Source organism: Rhamphochromis sp. 'chilingali', assembly GCF_963969265.1.
Source record: "Rhamphochromis sp. 'chilingali' genome assembly, chromosome: 12".
NCBI classification, from domain to species: Eukaryota; Metazoa; Chordata; class Actinopteri; order Cichliformes; family Cichlidae; genus Rhamphochromis; species Rhamphochromis sp. 'chilingali'.
The window spans coordinates 1,373,288-1,393,880 of NC_137939.1; the positions used below are offsets into that span (position 1 = coordinate 1,373,288).

The 20,593-nt window shown below is 42.7% G+C and overlaps 2 protein-coding genes across 2 annotated transcripts in view; both read left to right on the top strand.

The window, feature by feature from the left end:
* LOC308407212 (uncharacterized protein) overlaps positions 1-11,612 on the top strand; it is a 30,166-nt gene extending 18,554 nt beyond the window's left edge. Inside the window, exons 2-6 of the mRNA XM_080898747.1 lie at positions 8,885-8,919; positions 9,601-9,808; positions 9,918-10,024; positions 10,296-10,443; positions 10,656-11,612. Of these exons, the coding sequence (XP_080754873.1) occupies positions 8,899-8,919; positions 9,601-9,808; positions 9,918-10,024; positions 10,296-10,443; positions 10,656-10,963 (792 nt within the window). The 5' untranslated portion in view covers positions 8,885-8,898 and the 3' untranslated portion in view covers positions 10,964-11,612. The remainder of the gene's footprint in view (positions 1-8,884; positions 8,920-9,600; positions 9,809-9,917; positions 10,025-10,295; positions 10,444-10,655) is intronic.
* Positions 11,613-12,423: 811 nt separating this feature from the next.
* Positions 12,424-14,266, top strand: LOC308408020 (adenosine receptor A3; the record flags this gene model as incomplete). Its single annotated transcript, XM_080900070.1, has 3 exons — positions 12,424-12,959; positions 13,049-13,512; positions 13,637-14,266. The coding sequence occupies 3 exons, from the start codon at positions 12,424-12,426 to the stop codon at positions 13,807-13,809; spliced, it is 1,173 nt and encodes a 390-aa protein (XP_080756196.1). The 3' UTR covers positions 13,810-14,266.
* Between the last annotated feature and the right edge of the window lie 6,327 nt (positions 14,267-20,593).

Below are 20,593 nucleotides of genomic sequence, written 5' to 3' on the forward strand. Positions count from 1 at the left end.
TGTTTTCTCTATTATTATGTTGCTCTTTGTTGTTTGCTGTCTCCTCTGTTTGTTTTTTTTGTTTGTTTGGTTTTTTTTTTTCTCCATACAGGTGACCCAGGAGTTCTTTTTTTTTTTCTCTCTCTTCCCCCCCCTTCTCACCGTCTCTTCTCCCCTTTGGTTTTCTTTCTTTCTCTCCCCCTCTTTCTCTCATTCATTCCGCCTGTCCTATTTATTAAAAAAAAAAAAAAAAAAAATGACAAAGGATGAACTGAAGCTCTGCCATCACGTAATGTCGCATACTGCTGTTTCTGATGTCATTTAAAAAAAAAAAAAAAAAAAAAAAGGTTTGAGAGTCAGCAGTGAGGATTTCGCGGACAGAACTAAGCCTCCAACATGCATGTTTAATGACATGATGCACTGATGGGAAACTCACAGAGAAACTGCCGTATCCTTCCACTGACCGCGGCACACCTGCACCAGGGTAACCCTCCGCCTGCCCCACTCCTGCTTTACAGGTGAAAATAGAGCAACAGCACCGCTGAGTCTTTGACTTTATTTATTTTCTGCTGTGTTTTACTTGCATCTATTTGAAAGACTGAGTGTAAACACAAAAAATATTTTATTTTATGTGCTGGAATCTGCAGAAAATAGGTTTAAATATTAAACTAATTTCTTCCAGTCAGTGAATGTTGAATATAATTTCATTTTTGCTTGATGCATAAAGTTAAAAGATTAAAACTAATAAAACAAGTTTAAAAAAAAGAGACTTTTCCATTTGATTACATTTTGTATGATGGATTATGCAGAAAAAGTAGAATTGGGCTGAAAGATCTATCGCTTTATCACCTCTTCAGGTTGTAAATCGTGTTTTTAAAAAGTAACTAAGTAACTAAGTAATTAATTACTTTTGAAAATAAGTAATCAGTAAAGTAACTGGATTACTTTTGGGGGGAAGTAATCAGTAATTAATTACTGATTACTTTTTTCAAGTAACTTGACCAACACTGCTTGTCATGAATAACAATGTGGACAGTGGAGTACAAGCTCAAATACTTTTGATGGATCTGTAACACTGCGACAACACAGCAAAAGGTTTTCTAAAGTGCTTGTCGTCTCATATGGTTCATATGTACACAGCTGGTGGGATTTAAGCTGTTGCTGAAAACATGTACACGCAGCAAATATGGCATATACTGTCAACATGACATCTCTTATCAGCTCTTTGCTCAAATACCATCCAAATGCCGTCTTTCACGTATGGCGTGCTATTTACTTTACAGTTGCTATGAATCTCAAAGCTGCTTTGCAACACCTCCAGCCCAGTTTTTGCTATGCTTGAGTCTGAATCAGTGTTGTATCTGTGCCACTAATGTCTGTTCTTTTCTGTCTCACCCTCCATTTATGCACACAGAAGGGCAGGGATGTGCTTTCAGAACAGACACACATAATTTTCTGTAGCTGGAAATACCAACCTTCGTTTAACTAAAGTGGTCCGTGATAAGTATGATAAATAAAGGATATCTGCTGCATACAGCAAGACGTCCAATTCCCTACATTCTTCCTAAAATGTACTTTCTCTTGTCAGAATCCTTTCACCCAGAGCTTTGGGAAATGTTTTTTCCTTTTTTGCTGAGGTTGCAACTGAATATGTAGCGTGATTGACCTTTTCTCTGGAAAACATCAAACGGTAGTCGTTATTATTTGAGGTAGAAGTTGACATTGGCTGTCTTTGATGGGAGAGCCCCATTCAAGTTCCAGATTGCGGCAGATGCACTTTAAGTTCTTCCTCATCGACAATCAATTTGTAATACTAATAAGTAACCACACGTCAAATAATTGTAAATAATCTTTACAGTCACAGAAATTCCACTCAGACGGGTTTAAAACTTCCAGAGGCTACACTGTCTTTGACTGAATTATTCTGTTACTGCACTTTCAGCAAATTCTGAAACCACAGGAGCTTGAAGTCTCATGCACTTCACAGCCCAAACTGCATGTCATTACTTCTGCTGACCGCAGATGAGAAGTGATAAATATCCAGGAGTAACTGTGACGATGACACTGTCTTCTCTGGAAAGAGGAAGCCATAATTGCATGATTTCTGAGTACAGTACATGCATGCTGACTCAATTATCCTGACTCCACTGGGCAGTCCTAAAGGTGCAGAAATCACAGCAGAAAAACCCAGCTGGATGTTGTTTCCATGGATTTAATCTTAATCGAATAAAAGTGTCGAGACTGTTGTTTCAACACGTCCCTTTTGGAAATTTTGGATTCTTTTCCAAGATGTAACTTGTGTTTTATTCCTCTTTCTTTATCTCGAGATGTTTTTTCTTTTAAGATTCTGCTGACTTGGTAGCGTTGCATAATTTGTGCAGATTTTTCACATGCATGCTTAACATGCTGCCACATACAAAGACAATGGATTCAGATCTGGTGACTAAAGTGTTCATTGAAGTGCACTGAGCTGTCACATTGTGAAACCAGTTTGAGAGGCTGGAAATAACCAGAAGATGGTAAATTATGGTCATAAAGAGAGTCATTAAAAAAAGGCTTTAAACCTGGAAAACAAACTACACCAAATATTTTTGATGTCACGTCATGATCTGAAGCCAAGGACTCACAAAAACAAATGGTATTTAATATGAAACATCAGACGGCACCATATTTTGGAAGATGCATGCACAGTCTAAACATGGCAAGAGGCAGATGCTACATGTGATTCTTTTTGCAAATGAGGCGACAAGTTCAGGGAGGGAAAGAAAAGACAGCTATTGTTTCGCCTCCCCTGCCCTTGTGACAGCTGTGGAGGTGTGGGCCTCCTGCAGGAGAACACTGAGCACGGAGACAATATGAATGGCTTCGCCAAGTGTGAAGTGTGTGGGCTTTGCTCTGTGCAACAGGGGCTGCTTTCAGAATAGCTCATCAAACACCATCAGGCTCTTTATTGTGTTCTTTGGAACATTTTGTGTAGATGTTTTTCTTTATCTTCAGAGCGTGATAAAAACTTTTACGCTCCCGCTCTAGCTTTCTTTGCCCGTGCTTATCTGGCTGTGAAAGCAGATGATTTATGTACCGTCTTCACACTTGAGTTTATGTGTTATTGCGATAAGGCCGGTGGGGTTGTGTGCGTGTCTGTGTGATGGTTTATGAGTGTTTATTGAGACCGCAGATTGTCGGATGGCCTACTGGAGGACACAAACAATCTTCCGTGGGAATGCAAAGTTCCATGAGTTCCCAATCCCTCTCCTTATCTCCAGCGTTCCCACATGAGTAATGCATGTTGTCCTCTGCACCATCTGACCACCGCACTGCTGGTGACCATTTGCAAACTGCATGCGTTTAGTTGCGTGCTGCAAGGTGGTTATAATGAACTACATCTGGGCAAAACAATCGCAAGTGATTGTCAGAAACGTCTGAAATACATAAATAAAAAGCTTTTGTCTTTGTGTTAACCAAGAACGCAAGAGTGACAGACAACAGTGTGTGAAACGAATTGAAAGGTGGAGGAGGTGATGGTGTTGGGTGGGGTGTGTGTATGTGTGTGTGTGAGAGAGGAATCAACCTCAAGTTTTGCATACTTTCCAGTGTCTCTCATACACAGTTAGTATGTCAACACCATGGTGTCCACCTGCCTGCTCACCTGCCAGACTGTTCACTGGAATCACCTGGCTACACTCAGGGCCCTGCCCATGGGTGTGAACACGAGGCAGAATTTAAAAAACAAACTGTTGCTCCCTAACTACAGATGACACAAATCATTATTAGGTAGACGTTTAGTCCGACACAAATGAAACCATTTAAATCAAACAATACGATTTTTGTGTTTATGCCTGTGAAGCAGCTAGATTTCAGTAAATAAATCGTGAGCATCTCTCATACTCAGCGCATGTTTATGTTTAGTGTTTGTTCACTGAAAGATTGCTACTGTGAAAAAAACACCCACTGTCACTAATGTCTTGGCACACACACACTTTTGGGTAGACGTTGGGGAAATTCCCAGTAACCTGCATGAGTAAAGGTGATTTGCGTATGCTCACTAATCTAAGGGGTTTGGCTGTAACTGTAAACCTATTACACCTGGACACACACACACACACACACACACACACAGACATGCACACAGCCCCTTTGCTTCAAGGCCTCGCACACTAATGGTCATTAAGTGGTTGAATGTGTGTTTGTGTGCGTGTGTGTATACACATGCATTCATAAGCCAGTTTTACAATTCACCTGCTATTCTTTGACCGTTAAACATCAAGTGACTCAGACGTAGTGCGGTTAGTTGATTAAATCGCTCGCGCACGCATGGACACCGTTACAAATGCACAGCAACGAAAGAAACAGGGAAATATATGAAAACGCATGTCAACAGCAGCAAAATGTCATCATCATCTTTTTGACTTCCAAGAAATTAGGAAAGTGGAGAAGATTATGTGCAGCAGATAAATCTAGTGATGGTTAACCTGCCTTCTTGAGATAGGAAAAAGTAATCAATTAAGTTTGTTTGGCCTCGAACACTTCTTGAAACGATTCCCTGATTAAAGCACGACTCCCCTGGATGTAAATTCTTGAGCACATTGATGGATTGCCACATCGTATTTAGCTTTCCCACTCCAGTTTCCTGTAACACATTTCAGGTCCAAAAACACAAATTGTAACACCTACATTTTCTAGTAAAGCAATAATTCTTAGATTTCACCCACCTGTGCAAGTGTGTGTGTGTGTGTGTGTGTGTGTGTGTGTGTGTGTGTGTGTGTGTGTGTGTGTGTGTGTGTGTGTTACTGAGTGCAAGGGTCCAATGTCTCTCTGGCCTTATCGCCTTGCCTGAATGCTCCAGGTGCAGACTGCCCTCTAAGAACCCTAACCGTCAGCTGTAACACTGAATGCTGAGGGTTTTTCCGAACACGTTTATCAAGTCCTTTTGTGAAGCTCTTGTGGGTATTTTGACAAAGAATCATTCCTACAACTGCAGCTACAACTATTTCTAACCTTAAACATTTCATTCAACACTTTTGCACAACTGTTCTTGCAGATAGCAGTAATGTCTTGGTACTACTGTGGATGCTGACACGTCTTTAACACACATTTGTGCAATGTTATGGATGCAGACGGGGTAAAGCAAATCTGACCTGGCGATTGCTCTTATCTGCTCTTTGTGCCAAGAGCTACAACAGAACACTTTCAAATCTGTACAGCTGACTTTTCCTTTTCTTTCCTTCTTTAGCTTTTGGCATCAAAATTACTTGGTTTGTGTCTCTGAGTGAAATATAGACTTTCATATGTTGACCACATGTTGCAAAGCAACCCCCCGAATCTGCAAGCTGTTTTTTTTTTTGTTTTTGGTTGTTGCTGTAATTTCAAATTTTGTATGAAGACATGGGTGGTTTTTTTGTATAAAAATGATGCAACATCTGTCAACAATTAGGCAGCTTGTTTTCCTCTCAGCTCGATTATTTGAGTGCCTGAAAACCTGCATTTCTGACTTTAACTGACTTAAACTCTAAGCATTTATCTCAGGGTGCAGCTGCCAAACACATGAAACGTGGAAAAATAAAAGTGTCACAGGTATAAGTTATACTCTCATCAATCATTTGGTTGATTGATGAGAGTATAGCTGAGTAAAACTGAATCAGTGTGCGCCCCTCCTGAGATGAACTTTGACCTTATAAAAAATACAATTACCTGGTTATTTTATCTTTTTAGGAAATTGCATGAAAGTTTGTTTTAATTGGTACATGAACTCTTACATATAATGGAAAACTTTTTTGTGAGATAGATAGATAGATAGATAGATAGATAGATAGATAGATAGATAGATAGATAGATAGATAGATAGATAGATAGATAGATAGGTAGGTAGGTAGGTAGGTAGGTAGGTAGGTAGGTATCAGTTTCATGCAACAATCCTTACTATGGTATTTGTGTAACTGAGACCTCCTGAAACTGAAGGTTCATAAAAAAAGAATTATGATATTATGATACTGGTCATGGGATCTGTAAGCAAATATTCCTCATATATCCTTCTTCATTATAAAGACCACAGCCTACTCTGTCGTTTCTTTCTCACTTGTGGTTGTACTTTAATATAATATATGGAATATACTGTCAGCATCCTGAGAGTTAAAAAAAATTGGGATCACGTGCGTTAGGTACGAGAAATACTGCTGATCTTTCAAAGAAGATATGGCTCCCCCTTGCTGGACAGGTTTTTCTGGACTGATTCACTATTAATTTAAAACATGCACGTGTCCCTGCTGCAACACACCTGAATAAAATAAACAGGTCATTAGCAAAACTATAGAACTTGACTGCATGCTGAGGTGGCGACCCCTAACAATACTCAAGTAAATCTAAATAAATGTAAGTAAATGTAAGTGTTTGGAAAAATGTACTTCTAAAAGTACTTTTATTGCATGTTTATGTTTATGTTCATTCACTCATGAGATGCTGTAACAGGAATCAATGGCTGAATGGCCACATCAGCAAGCAGTCAAGTTCTGCAGGCTGGCTAATGCCCTAATTTTATTCAGTGTGCTGCAGCAGGGACGCGTGTAAAGAGCTCCCTCGAGGACTGTTTGACACCCCTGGTGTTGGACCATCGCTCTGGATTTAAGCAGCAGAAACATCTGACTGCAGATATCTTTAGTTAAGACGTTTCTGACTCTGAAAGCCAACCAAGTGTTTGCTCGTTCACTATGACATAATGACCCTCAATCACCATGATCCCTGTGTACCCTGATCATTTACAGGGAATGTGCCTGTGGTAATATTTCAGTGTACTGAACATGTACACAGATCGATGACACGCTATAAAGTTATTGTCCAGATTCCCGGTGTTTTTATCGTGCTGTGATACCCACTGCTTCTACGGCTTCATATGCACCATATATCATTCATCCAAGCAGGCAATCGGCTGGATTTGTTACGACAGTGCTTATCATGAGTCAGTGGCCTTTGATAACACAGTTTGCTGCTTTGCTTCGTGCTTTTTTTGGATGTAGATGCTCATCATGTCCCAGCATGCCTTGCAGAACTACACTGTAAAAAGTTCATCAGTTTAACATTTGGTTAACATAAAGAATCGCTGACACTCCTGTTTACTCGCCACTAGAAAAAGAGTTTCGTGTCCTACTGGACTGTTTGCGGGACCTCAAATGAACACAGGTTAAACACACAGACACACACACAAAATAGCATTGGAATAAAGGCACTATCTGCTTTAATATTATCTACTCTTAACTTGGTTCGTTTGACCACTCAGACTGTTGTAGCGAACCTGACAGTGCACGCAGCAGACTCTAAGAGGTTGACAGGTTTGTTGTCACAGATCAAAAAAAAGCTTTGGGGAAATCCCTCTCCTATATACATCGTGCGAAAGAAAGCACATGTTGCGCTACAACACATGTTGTGTCCAGGAATCTACGCCTGAAATTTAAAAAAAACACACACACAACAAAAACAGCACAAAAAAGGAAGCAGCCACAATGCAGCGCACATCAAAAGCCACCTATGAATGACGCTGTTTTCTAAACCTGCGGGGTGATGTAATGCCTGCCGCTGTTTGCTTCCCTGCAATGGTTTATGAAGAACAATGTCATTGTGTAGGAGCATTCATTATCACTGTGATGACAAATAATTTCAGATTACAGTTACAGTTACAACTTTGTGGTTAAGTGAAACCAGCGGATTATCTGTGACACAGATGAGTTGTAACATTTTACTTTTACAGCACATTTTACCTTAACTGCATTGTCCTGAGGATGTGTAAAGTCTTTTAAGTGTTTTAAGAATTTTTTACTCTTTTTAACTCCAAGCATTGATAATTAAATCCTGGCATTTAGGCATTGGAAGTATGATATTCCCGAGGATTATTTTTCCTAGTTAGGATTAGATTTTTTTTAAGTAGTCCTGGAGACGGACCTTGCATAGAGAGCATGCCTTCACTCTTCTCTCACTTGATTTTATGCAAATGCCCAGTTTTAACATAACGAATGCTGTAAATACAAAACGTCTGCAAATAAGTTTTAATGTGAGTCATAGTTCTGAAATTAGGGTACAGTACAAATGTCTAAATATCCTTAGATGTACTTACATCTACATGTTACTGTGCTCTAGAGAATCTGTTTTTCTGCAACAAATATAATGTGTAAAATACCCATCACTCATCATATTTATCATATATATATATATCAGATCATATTTTTTAACCTACTCATATGAGTTTCATGTTTGACCTCAACAGAAATATAAAATCAAAATAATATGGCCACATTATTGTCCTCCATGGCACCTCGTCTGTGCCAAATGAAATGATAAGAAACCACAGGCACACCGCAGGCTTTGACTCCCTTAAAATGTGAAACACTGACAATCTCCAAAAACAGGACAAACTTTATTGCTGACATTTAAACGTCTGTACATCTGAAAACAATTATAAAACCAGTGACTGTACAGTAGCACTTTGGATAATACTAACGTAAAAATTACATTGTATGAAGAGACAATAGATAGGCAAAATAAACCACTCCCCCCTTTTGACAGCCCTCACTGGCCAATGAGAGGGGGAGGAGGGCATGTGTGGATAGAGTATAAGAGAGATGACATCCAGGTGGAACATCACACAGGTGAGCATTCACATTCTGACATCTCCGCCTTTTAATGCCTGAGGATATTACTTTACTGCACCACACGCAGGAGTGCGCCTTCGACGGGTACGTCGATCTTTGCTGTGCTTATTCGCTCAAGTCAGCTTTTTTGTCGTTTCTTTTCATATGATGGTGTCTGATAAGTTAGAGAAGTGCTGTTGAGTTTATGTGTGACGGCTTCTTTCACTTCTCAGTTCATGTTTGACAAAGTTTTGACCACTGGCTCAACTGATGAGGTCGTCTTCTCTTTCCAGATCATCCTTTTGGTATGCTGACAGAAATGGAGACGGTGAGTTTGATCAGATTTTTTTGATACTTTCTCTATTTTTTGTTGGGCATTGTGTGAAGGAAGGAAAGGCATATTTATATATTTATAACTGGATCTGAGTGACAATGTGGTCTTAAATATTACCATGTCATCTATGTATAGACTGAGGGTAAAAGGCTACTGGAAAATGGGCTATGAAAAGCTAAGCCATATGGTACGGTTACCTGCATGTTATCTGTGGCCGTGAAAACACAAACACTTGCATAAATTTGCCAGTCAAACTAAAATACACATGCTTGCAGTGTTGTTCCTCGGCTCTTATCCAAAACACAAACCCTTCAGCACAGAGCTAGGATCAAATTCATTTCATTGGTGCGAGATTACGTTTTGCAAATGTGTGCTATTTAAATTAATCCTATTATAACAATGAGCTGTGCTCCTTTTTTAGGGCTCTAAACAGAACGAGGCTCATTCAAAATTGATGAATGTGTCCGTCAGTGATCTTCAGATAGCAAAATCATTCACTGTGTGCATCACAGCACAACAGTGGCACACAACAGAACATCAATGGGCTTCATGAGAAGAAAGAAAGAAAACAAAACAAAATGGGTGTTATGTGTCATAGTAACGCCTCAGGCTATCACTGACAATAGATACAACAAATGCAAATGTTCATTATGTCCTGCCGTGTGTGTGTGTCAGATGGCTTATGCAACCGAGCTCAAGCTAAGTGGAGGCAGGGGAGCCTGGAGTGGAGTGGCTCCTTCCTCCTGCCCTGAGGTTGACCTGGAAGTCATCGAGGAGTACCTGCAGGAGCATTCACTGGAGGTCCAGCCTGCACACACGCCTGCATCACCTCTGACCTCAATGGGGCAACATATACACTCCCACCAAGGCAGCAGAATTATAGGTTAGTGTCATGATGGTAATGATGGCCGGGGGGGGAAGATAAGAGAGATGCCAGAGTGTGTCTGAGTGTGGATTATTTCTACATGTATCTCTTTTGTGTTTCTCTATAGAGAATAGTTGGTCAGGTCAGCATGCTTATGAGTGGCACTGTGGCTCTCACAGTGAGGAATACAGACAGCAGCCCCAAGCCTGGCCTAGTCCCCATGACAACCAGTGGGTAAGTTCAAGAACCTCAACTTCCTGGTAAATTTAGCCTTAATTATCTTTTTCATACTGTGTGAGAGGCACAATCAACTCGAAGTAGAATTTAGACTAACATGAGCCATTTCATTGGTGTTGTATATGATTTATAAAGATAGTTACACGTTTTTGTCTGTGTGTGTGTGTGTGCGTGTGTGTGTGTGTGTGTGTGTGTGTGTGTGTGTGTGTGTGTGTGTGTGTGTGTGTGTGTGTGTGTGTGTGTGTGTGTGTGTGTGTGTTCACCACAGGGACACATAGCATATTCCGATGAGGCATCTGGATACATTGACTCAGATTCCCAGTCCAGTAGCTCCCAGTACCAGGATTCGCCGTCACCATCCTCTGACACAGGGAGCAGGAAGGACAGAGATCCCCTGCCTCTTGCACCACTGTCAGGTAGAGTGGCACACACACACACACACACACACACACACACACACACACACACAGACATAGACAGAACCACATTTGAACATGTGTGTAAGAACTAAAACTCTCAACAGCCTACAAATACCAAACGTCTCCCACACAGCATTCTGTTTTCATGCACGCACATATGAGACAGTGTTACCTCATATTTGTATTTACATCCCCTTTTTCCTCCTAAGGAAAGAGGAAGGAGCGGCTGTTCCAGTTCCTGTTTGAGATGCTTCAGACGCCATCGATGCGTAGCTGCATCTGGTGGGTCCAGTCCTCCTCTGGCACATTTCAGTTCTCTTCCCAAAACAAGGAGAGCCTGGCCCAGCTGTGGGGTCGGCGAAAGGGGAATCGCAAGCCCATGACGTACCAGAAGATGGCACGGGCTCTAAGGAACTACTCTCGCACAGGCGAGATTCACAAAGTTAAACGGAAGCTCACTTACCGCTTTGATGAGAAGACGCTAAAATGTCTACAGGGAGACTCAAATACAAAGTAGAAACAATGAGTCTATGTTAGCATAGAAATAGAATAAGGACAAAGGATGTCAAGGGAAATCACTTTGGGTGTCCCATGAATCTCGTGTCTGCTTATTATAGTTCTGTGGCATTTTGAATAACAAATGAATACTGAGTATTTGAAAGCCAGAAGCGGATGCACCGTAGCTCAGAGTCAGTTATACATACAGACCCACATTGTATTCAGTGTGAGGGGAAGAACTGTAAATGCAAACTTCAGGTACAGGCTAGGTGGGAGAGGTGATCTGGCTTTTATCATGTAAATCGAAAAGGTTATTGTAGAACATCTACTTTATAAGTAGAACTTAAATCCTTCAAATAAAAGTAGCATATTTCTCTTCTTTGTGTGTGATTCTGTATCGCAGATATTTAGCAGATACAGTTTACAATCATCTTCTTCATTTTGGTTAAGAAAACATGATCTGTTTGTGTCAAAAATGTCTTTTTTATGATAAAATAAATCTGCACATATTTTCAGAACATCTGACTATATGCTTGTGTGTGTGTGTAAAATGGTAAAGATAACCCGCACAGTGCATGTGGCTCAAATAAACACAGACATGGACGGACAGACCTGCACCCACAGCCAAAATTGTATGCAAAGTGAGCATGCAGGGAAAAACCGCCACTAAAAACAGACGTGTTAATCAGTAACATCTAAAGAGTTTGCACACACAGAAGCGAGCACACACAGATACACACCCTAACTTTGATGAGAAGTAGACTTTTTTTTCTATAAAGCTGCCAAACTGAGTGTCAATCCCAAGTTAAATAAACAATAGTACCTATTGTACTATTGTACTAGTACTTGATTTATAGAACACACTCACAGGTTTTGTTCCAGTAGTTTCTTCGTGCCACATTTGCAATGTCAGGTAGTAAAAGTGACTCATTGGTGTATCATGTATTGTATTTCTGTATGATTTTGACCTGTTTCGATACTTTCATTCCAAAAGAAAGGCAGAAAAGAAATTCTACCTTTTCCTGAAATCCACGTTTCCTTTACTGCGGTTACCAAGTACCTCGTGGCTTAAAATTTAACAGTCAAAACTAAGATCTACTCTTGTAGATCATTCTCTCCACTAGTAAAGACTAGTGATTTTTATCCTTAAGCTGTAAGGCTCAGAGTAAAATGCAACTGTAATAGAAATTCAGTCAGGTAATAAACATAACCATTATATGTCATTAAAAACCTTTGTCTTTATGGGACTTTTGTTTGCATGAAAGCTTTCGCTTTTGATTCATTTGATACGTGTTGCTGAGGACACATCTCTACTTGGACTTGTCGTAACAGAACTTTTAAATGTCATCTTGCTGCAACTCCAACTTTCCTTCACCCCCCACAGCACGAAACACACCCCTTTTGTGGAAAAGCCACATTTACATTATTGGGAGTAGGGAAAGGCTCTTCACTTACTGATGAAATACAGATGGCGTCTCCATGGAGTGCATGCCTGTTGTTCGTGCACGTACAAGCGCATGCATGTTCGCATATAAAAAGTGTCAGCTCAGTGCCTTTGTTGCTAAATTGAAGCCAAAAGCAACAAGAGACAAACCATCGAATGTGTTGGATGTTACTCAGCTGCCTTCGAGGAAACTCGTTCTGTCATTCGTAACAGCTTCTGGTTGTCTTGCTCTAATGGCTGAATGGAGCTGGGTGGCCTACACAGTACTGGAAGTGCTTATTGCTGCAGCATGTTGCTTTGGTAACGTGTTGGTGATGTGTGCTGTGTGTTTCGGTATCCGGGATTCCCTTCGGGAACCAACATTCTGCTTCCTCGTGTCCTTGGCAGTGGCTGACTTCCTTGTGGGTGTGGCCGCTGTGCCCCTTGCAGTATTATTGGATGGCTGGGTGAGTCTAATCCCTGAGTTGTGCCTGCTTCTCAGCTGTGTTGTGCTGGTGTTGACGCAGGCATCTGTGCTGTCACTGCTAGCAATTGCTGTGGACCGATACCTGCGGTTGCACACACCACTCAGGTGAGGTGAACTCTGGGTCTCCTGTTTTGTGAGTGAACACTGTGATATTTTCAGGTTTTCCCTTTTATTGTGCTTTATCCCTCTTTCAGATACAAAGCCTTGGCCACACAAAGGCACACATGGATCGGCGTGTCTGTTTGCTGGATGCTTTCATGTCTCCTTGGCTTCACTCCTCTATTCGGCTGGCACAATTACTCCTCCCCAGCATCTGATTCTACCAACACATCTTCCACTTCTTTCATCCGTCCGCCGTGCACTTTCCTCTCAGTTATCTCCCTCCCTTTCATGGTCTACTTCAACTTTCTCGGATGTGTCATGGCACCCCTGCTGGTCATGACCCTCCTCTACACTCGAATCTTTTGGAGCCTACAGGGACGTCTAAAGGACAGCTGCCCTCAGTCCCGGGCCTCTCTGCTCAGGGAGAAGAGGCTGGCCTGCTCCCTGGCTCTCGTCCTCATCTTGTTTGCTGGCTGCTGGATTCCTCTCCACCTGATGAACTGTCTGCTGTTGTTTCAAGGCCCTCAGGCTGTCACACAGGGAACGCTCTATACAGGCAGGTGACAGTACTTTTTCTAGCCCTTACGCAGTTTGCAGCTGGTTGTTAAATATTCGAGAGCATGTGACTCATTAACACCACTTGCTGTGAAATGTAACACTAGCCAATCCAAATGTTCCAGGTATTCTCCTGTCTCACGCCAACTCAGCAGTCAACCCTGTGATCTATGCCTGTCGCATTCCAAAGATCCAGCAGGCCTACGGTCAATTATGGAGGCGCTTCCTTGCGTGGTTAAACTGTTGCCATCGGGAAAAAGCAGGTTCGCAGATCATTAACATGCAGCTGAGCCATTAACATACACATCTGGATAAAGATGGAAAAGCAGTCTCCAATAAGGGGCCTTTTGGACTTTGTCAGGAAGTTTGTATCTGCTCATAGAGTCTGTGTTCAACCATCATGTAAAGCTTTATTAAAGCGAATCACATAGACTGGGGAAAGAAGCCAGTTGAGTGTAATTTCCATTTATGGATATTTGTGCAAACTTTATTCTACAGATAGCAATTTCCTGTGTCTCCACTAGAGGGCGGCACACACTAACCATCGGCACAGCTCCTGTTCGACGACAATCACAACTGCAGTGTGTGACAAATAATTTCAAGCTGCCATTCACTGATTTTTGGACAACTTATTTAAGACAAATGTGACTTTATTAAAATGTACATCTTTTAAAAGCACATAAGTTAACACTTCCAGTCAATTCAACACTAATCATGCTGCGTGTCTTCCTCCTCCTTTTTTATTATATCTGGCAATAAACGTCATACTTGAGCCATGAGCATGTGTTGTATGTTCCTCAGTGTGCAGCGAGCTCCTCAGGGAAGGCAATAGACTGTATAGTTATCACCTGAGCAGGGTGCAGTCCCACCCACCAAACTATACAACCTACTACCTCACCCTGTCAGAGCCCAAGTCAAACACACCCCAGGTTCACCTTTCTAAAAATGTTGGGCCTATTTACCTGCTCGGCGTGAAAACAAGAATAAGACTGCTGAAAGCTCGTGTTTTTGCTTGGAGACGGCAGTCGGCGAGCGGCTGACTCGGCTGTCTCTTGGGAAAGACAGTAGATTGTATAGTTATTTAAAAAAGAGGTTACACAACCCCACAACTATTCAATCTACTACCTCAGCTCCAAGGACAGCATCCACGTTGCTTCAACATCGAAGATCCGCAAAGGTATCCTTCCTGCAACGGCACAAAGAAAGAAAGCGCTCAATAATATTAACTAACTCACTGAAATCATCTGGTTATTCAAGTTTTATTCTCGTGTACTTTTAAAAGTTACATTTTTCACAATATCTTCGAGTGACGTGTTGAAATTCAACCTCTGCAAAAAGCAGCCTCGTTGCATTTTTGCTTTTGTTCTCCGTGTCTGTTTTATTTGGTTTAAAATAGGTACGGCTCAAAGTCACGAGTGAAAGTGCTCACGCCTCACGCCAACAAGTCTTCAACTGCCAAGATTTGGAGAAACATTTATCGCTTCTAAACAAAAGAAGATCCTCACGATCGACCCCGTTTTTCTGTAACGTCTTTAAGAAACACGGTCCGCTAAAATAAATCAGAGGCAAATCATTTTAACGGTGAGTGGACGACGGAAAGTGAGAGCACTAATGTGTGAAAGCCCAACAAACAACTCACTGGCTTCCTGAGACTCTGGCATGTGATCGAAAGAGAGAAAAAAAGCGAGCTGCTCGATTCTGTGCCAGGAATCCTCCGTTTTCGCCAAAAACTGAGCTCATTGCAGCGGCTATCCCTGTGCAGGCTGGCTGCTGCTCCTCAGACGGAGGTACACACACAGATGCCTGCAAATATGGCTTCCACCAGCTGCCTCTCATTGAATACAAAGCTGGGATTCTGCCCCCCAAAACACAACAACGAAACACAAAATGGCGTCTTGCACATCGGCCATTTTAGGTCTGCTTTAAAACACTGTAAGGGTCTACCTTTTAGGTTTTTCGTGAGCTTGCTGCATCGTGATGAAGAAAGCACAGCTGTTCTATCAGGAGTGATGGAGAGTCAGTCCTGTGCCAACACTAAGGCGAAGCCAAAAGAGCCAGACGACACTCTATCACGGAGCGAGAGGGAAACTCTAACTTTACTTATCAGGCAGCTGGACGAAGCCACGACCGCGTGCAGCATGTTTCTGTCCGTGTAATGTTTCAGTAGCACCCTCACAGAGCGGGCAGGCATTTTGCTCTGTTAAAGTTTGATTCATTTGGGAAGTCGTTGCTTCTCCTTCAGCCATTACCAGTCAAACTATTGCTAAACATGAGATAAAGATTAGCTCCGTGCACATCAGGTTGACATGCCAGTAACTGCGGGGTTAATGAGTGGCAGACAAACGCCAGGCCGGGGCCTCAGACTAACAGAGATGAGGTTAGAAGGTACACCGCCTGCATAAATTAGCATACAGCCACGACCCCTGAGACTTGGTCCAGACCAGCCTATAGTTAGCATGCAGTAGACCCTGCTAGACTGACTACAGAAGACCAGACAGACAGAATGGGTGGGGGTGCGCTGGCGTGACGCCCGACTCTGTCACCACGCCAGTGACAGATCTATGGGCTCTGCTTAGTCGCCAAGAAACGTCCCCCGACTGCAGCCGCGTTCGGAGGACGAGGCTGATACGACACAGTGCTCTCGGAGAAATGGGTCAAGTTAACGAAGATTTAACAAGACATCCGAGTAGGAAAACATGCACACAATAAATGCTGGTGGGGAGTTCTGTGCTTTCTGGGTTAATTGTGCAAAACCGGAGTCGACGCGGTCAGTCACGTGCCGGGCGCAGATATTTTCCGTGGCGCTTACAGCAGGTACGTATGTCCCGGCTGGCCCGATAACTTTTTCTTGAAAATAAACGCAGCTCTCGTCTGCGGGGCAGCTGGAGGAACTTGGAGAAATCTGGCCTTCTGAGCTAATCCCATCTGCCTATCAGACAGACTGTGCATCTGTCACAGCAGAATCACGGCTGAATGTTTGTAAATTCACAGCGGCGGTTTCAGTGTAAGCCAAGAAACGTGGGCCTTGTCCACTCGTACCCTCTGATAACACGACTCTGCTGTGACCAACCAGGATGTGTTTTTCTGGAGGCGATTTCCTGCTTCGGCCTTGTCATCCTTCTCTGGGTGACAGTCACACGTGTATTTCGAGGTTTCCAAAAGCCTCTGACAGTTTGAGCTCTTTGGCATCACTTTTCTCTATAAAGCCCACAGAATAAAATTTCAACATCAAGTCTTTTTATACCAGTTACTAAACTGGGAGGCCTTTTTAAGAAACACTTTGCCTTCATTGTGTTTTTAGAAAGAAGCCAAAGTGGACTTTTGTGGACCGCAGACTAAAATCAGAATGGATGGTTTAATGTTTTAATGGACATATTGACCACGCCGTGCCCACTCATTTTGTCCTCTCTTCTTTCTTTCTAAACATGTCGATGTCAAACAAAGAGCAAACGCCATTAAAACGGCGAGCAAAGGGAACCAGGTTTTACAAACTTCACGTCTCCACATTAAAACAAACAGAAACCCACGTGAAAAAAAGGATTAAGAATATAATGGAAACCAGCCTTAGCTCCTCTCCTCCACTGACGGGAGGATTCAGACTTTGTCCCCCACCAGGCGATTTATTCCTTGTCCGATGCAAACAACGTAAACACGCGGGTTAATTATCGAATCTCAGAACACTCGCAGCATACCCAGTTGCCAACAAAAGTCCTCAAAATTGGAGCAGATTATCGCAGGAAGCAGAGGCAGGAAAACACCTATTGGCTCGCCTGGTCCCTCGGTCCGCGAGACAGAATGAATGTTTGGCACAGACACAACAGACGGGGCACCACACCATTGGTACAGGTTCTTGTGTGTTTCTCTCTCTTTCGCTCTCTGAGCTTTGTGCCAAGAATGGACAGAGTCTGTGTGCCAGGCAGAATTTCAATAAGGGGAGTAAGGAGGTGGAGGTGGTGGTTAAAGAGGGGGAGGAGCGGTGGCGTTGATGGAGGAAGTAAGCCACAATAGATGGCAGAGTGAAGAATTCCCCGACTGACTGCCTGTCTAACTCACGTCCATTCTTACTGATCCTCTTAAAAGCACCATGGTGACTTTATCACACAAGCTTTCATCCTCCCACTCTCTCAGGAACGTCCTGCATTAGAGGACGAAGGAGCACTGAGCCTCTACCATCCCACTTGGCATGGTGCCCGCTCTGATGTTCTGTATATCCTCATTAGCTAGGCACAACACACAGCTCACGCTCGCATATATGCAGAGATATGCTGCCATATGTGTGTACTAACACAACCGTACACTGGTACAGACAACACAGCACAGTTGCTCAAACTGTGGGCATTAAAGGAGCTCAGTTGATCTTGATTAGATGAATGGTAATTAAATAAAAAGGCTTCCAGGCTTTTGCGATCAGTGTTTTGGTTTTGTGCAGTAGATGGCTGCACAGACAAATGCTGAACTGACATGAGTCAGCCTGAGCGCTGGATAAACATGCTGGACAGTTTGTTTGAGGAAAAGATATATGACCCAGATACGCCAAGAGCATATGGGAGTCACTGTGCTGACTATCAGCTTCCAACAACAACCTGACCCATAGATACACATATAGACAAGGAGCTATGGCTGACAGGCCAAACAGCCAATCTGCAGGCTTGGGCTGTGTGGACAGTCCTCCAAGTAGTCGAATGACTAGTGTGTGTCTCTAAAATCTCCGAATGAAGAAAGGTCGCTTTCCTCCTCTCCATCTACTTTCTCTGTCCTCTCATCTCCACTTGTCTATGCTTTTGCTAATGTGCTAATGAGATGTGTGGTTACCATGGTTTCAAATGTTTCTGATAGCTCAGAATCCTGGCCTTGCATGTCGCTACACGCCCACATGTTAGAGCATTTACAAATGCCACACGGTGCAGACTGTACACAAGCATGCACGTATACAGCATATAATCACAAACACTTGGAAAGGTATGCCCTTTCAAAGCCAGTGCATGTGTGCGCGTGTGCATGTGCATATTTGTGCACATGCACACAAAGAGAATGCGTGCAAAAGTGCAAAGCAGTGTATGTCAGGACGAAACAGCTGCAGCTTCCTGCATGAGAAGAGAAACTTCCTGTTGCTTCGCTCCAAACCGCGGTCGGTCAGCCAAGATATCAACCAATCAGCTATGTCGAGGCTGAATGAAGGAAGTAAGCCTGACTGCCTCTAGGAGAAAAACTCAGAAGCATTATGAGGCAACACGATAAGTTCATCTGAGGATACGAGAGGGGCGGGGAAAGAGCACTCCCACTCCTACCTCTCTTTCTATCTCTGTAACTTTTGATCTCTATATTTTTTCAAGCCCTTTTTCCTCTTAACGTTTGTCTTTCTTTAGTACCACATTTTGATATGCAAAAAATCCAAAAAACAAACAAACAAAAAACTAGTTTACTTTTGTTATGCAGCCATTTGCCACTTTATGCGAAAGATAAGCAATCAGAAAAAATAGAGACTTGACAGAGTAGCATAGCCGCTAATTGTGAGGGGTATGATGAAAAGGTCTGATGGTGTTCACTGTTTACACGTGGCATGAAGGCGCCATTTTAACACCAACCCATATTTAGATGCAATATGCAGCTCTGGCATAAAGTTGTCCAGTTAGGTTCCTAATTACATGTACAGTAAGCAGATATTTCAATGTAATATCTGACCAACTAAATTTGGTTAAATTATTGCAACGGCTCTTGGTCAATATGCACAGTCGCTTGTCTAATTCAAGTGCAGTGTTCTGGTCTCTGACATACAGCTGTAATCAAAATTACCCTTATATACGACAGTTTTACATGTTGCCTAAATACACACCAGTCACACAAATGCTACCGCTCATCTTTAAATTTCTTCTTCTCATGTGGCGTGTCAAAAAACAACAACAACAACAAAACCAAATAAAACAAAACATTCGTCTCACTACTGAAAAAACCTTTTTCTTTACAGCATCGTCAGTTTCATTTCTGCCCAATGCTTCCTCTGAAATGTAAAGTATATAAAGATGTTAATGACGCAGTGTTGTAGCAGCTACCTTTTGGCAAACAGACACAACTCTAGACTGAAAAAGCATAAAACTGGACACACAACTGCACCAGCAAACATGTTTCTGTGAAACTTCTGCCATATATCAGACTTTTTACAGTGGCTAGAAACAAAGGAAGTAAATATTGTCCTTATATTATCTCTATCGCCATGGCCCCGGATGATAAGAGATTTGTGCCTCACTCGTCCCATAACAGCTCTTCAACACTGGTTAGCACCTATACTTACACTAACCTGAAGCTTACAACCATTCTCAAGCCACACAACCCTCTGAGGTCAGTGAGTAACCAAGAAGGCCTGTCGTCCCTCCTACCAGTCTCCACAGAGACACCTGTTCAATACAGAAAACCACAGAAAATACTGTTGACCCCCCCGTCAGAGCCTGCTGTCCTGCGGCAAAGAGGGGTTCAGGTTAAGACAGAAAGAGATAGAGACACCAGGGGAAAGAAGACTGTCAGCAGGGAGTCGCAGTGTCCCTCTGAGCTCTAGAAAAGTTTCGCCTGTCATGTACATTGAGCCAAAATGGCACCGAGGAGAGTGCGGCGTGGCAACCGATAACAGACAACGTTTAGGAGAAAGACCACGATAAAGGACAGAGAACAGGGCGAGAGGAACTCGGGGAGACAGACTGCAGGGAAAAGGTGTCACAGGATTAAAAAAAGGGAAATACCTGAAGCCTGTAGTGAGCGGCGGGCTGGGCCGGACGACTGACGGAGAAGAGGGCCGTGATGGCGGGAAGAAGGGAAAAGAGAGGAGTAGAGCACACCCTCTGAGAGCTACACCCCCTTCCCACAATCCCCTCCTACTGGCGTGAGTGCGTCTGTCCGTACACGAGGTGACAGAGGGACGTCTGCTCACACACAGCCACTGTGACACACACGCGAAAAGAAAATACATACACACACAAACGACAATATCAAACACACCAACAGCAAAGAGGTCCAAAACAGACCAGCAGTAGACTTGCATTACTGTCAGTGGCGTATAACCAAAACAGAGTCAAACACGAGAAGACGCCAAC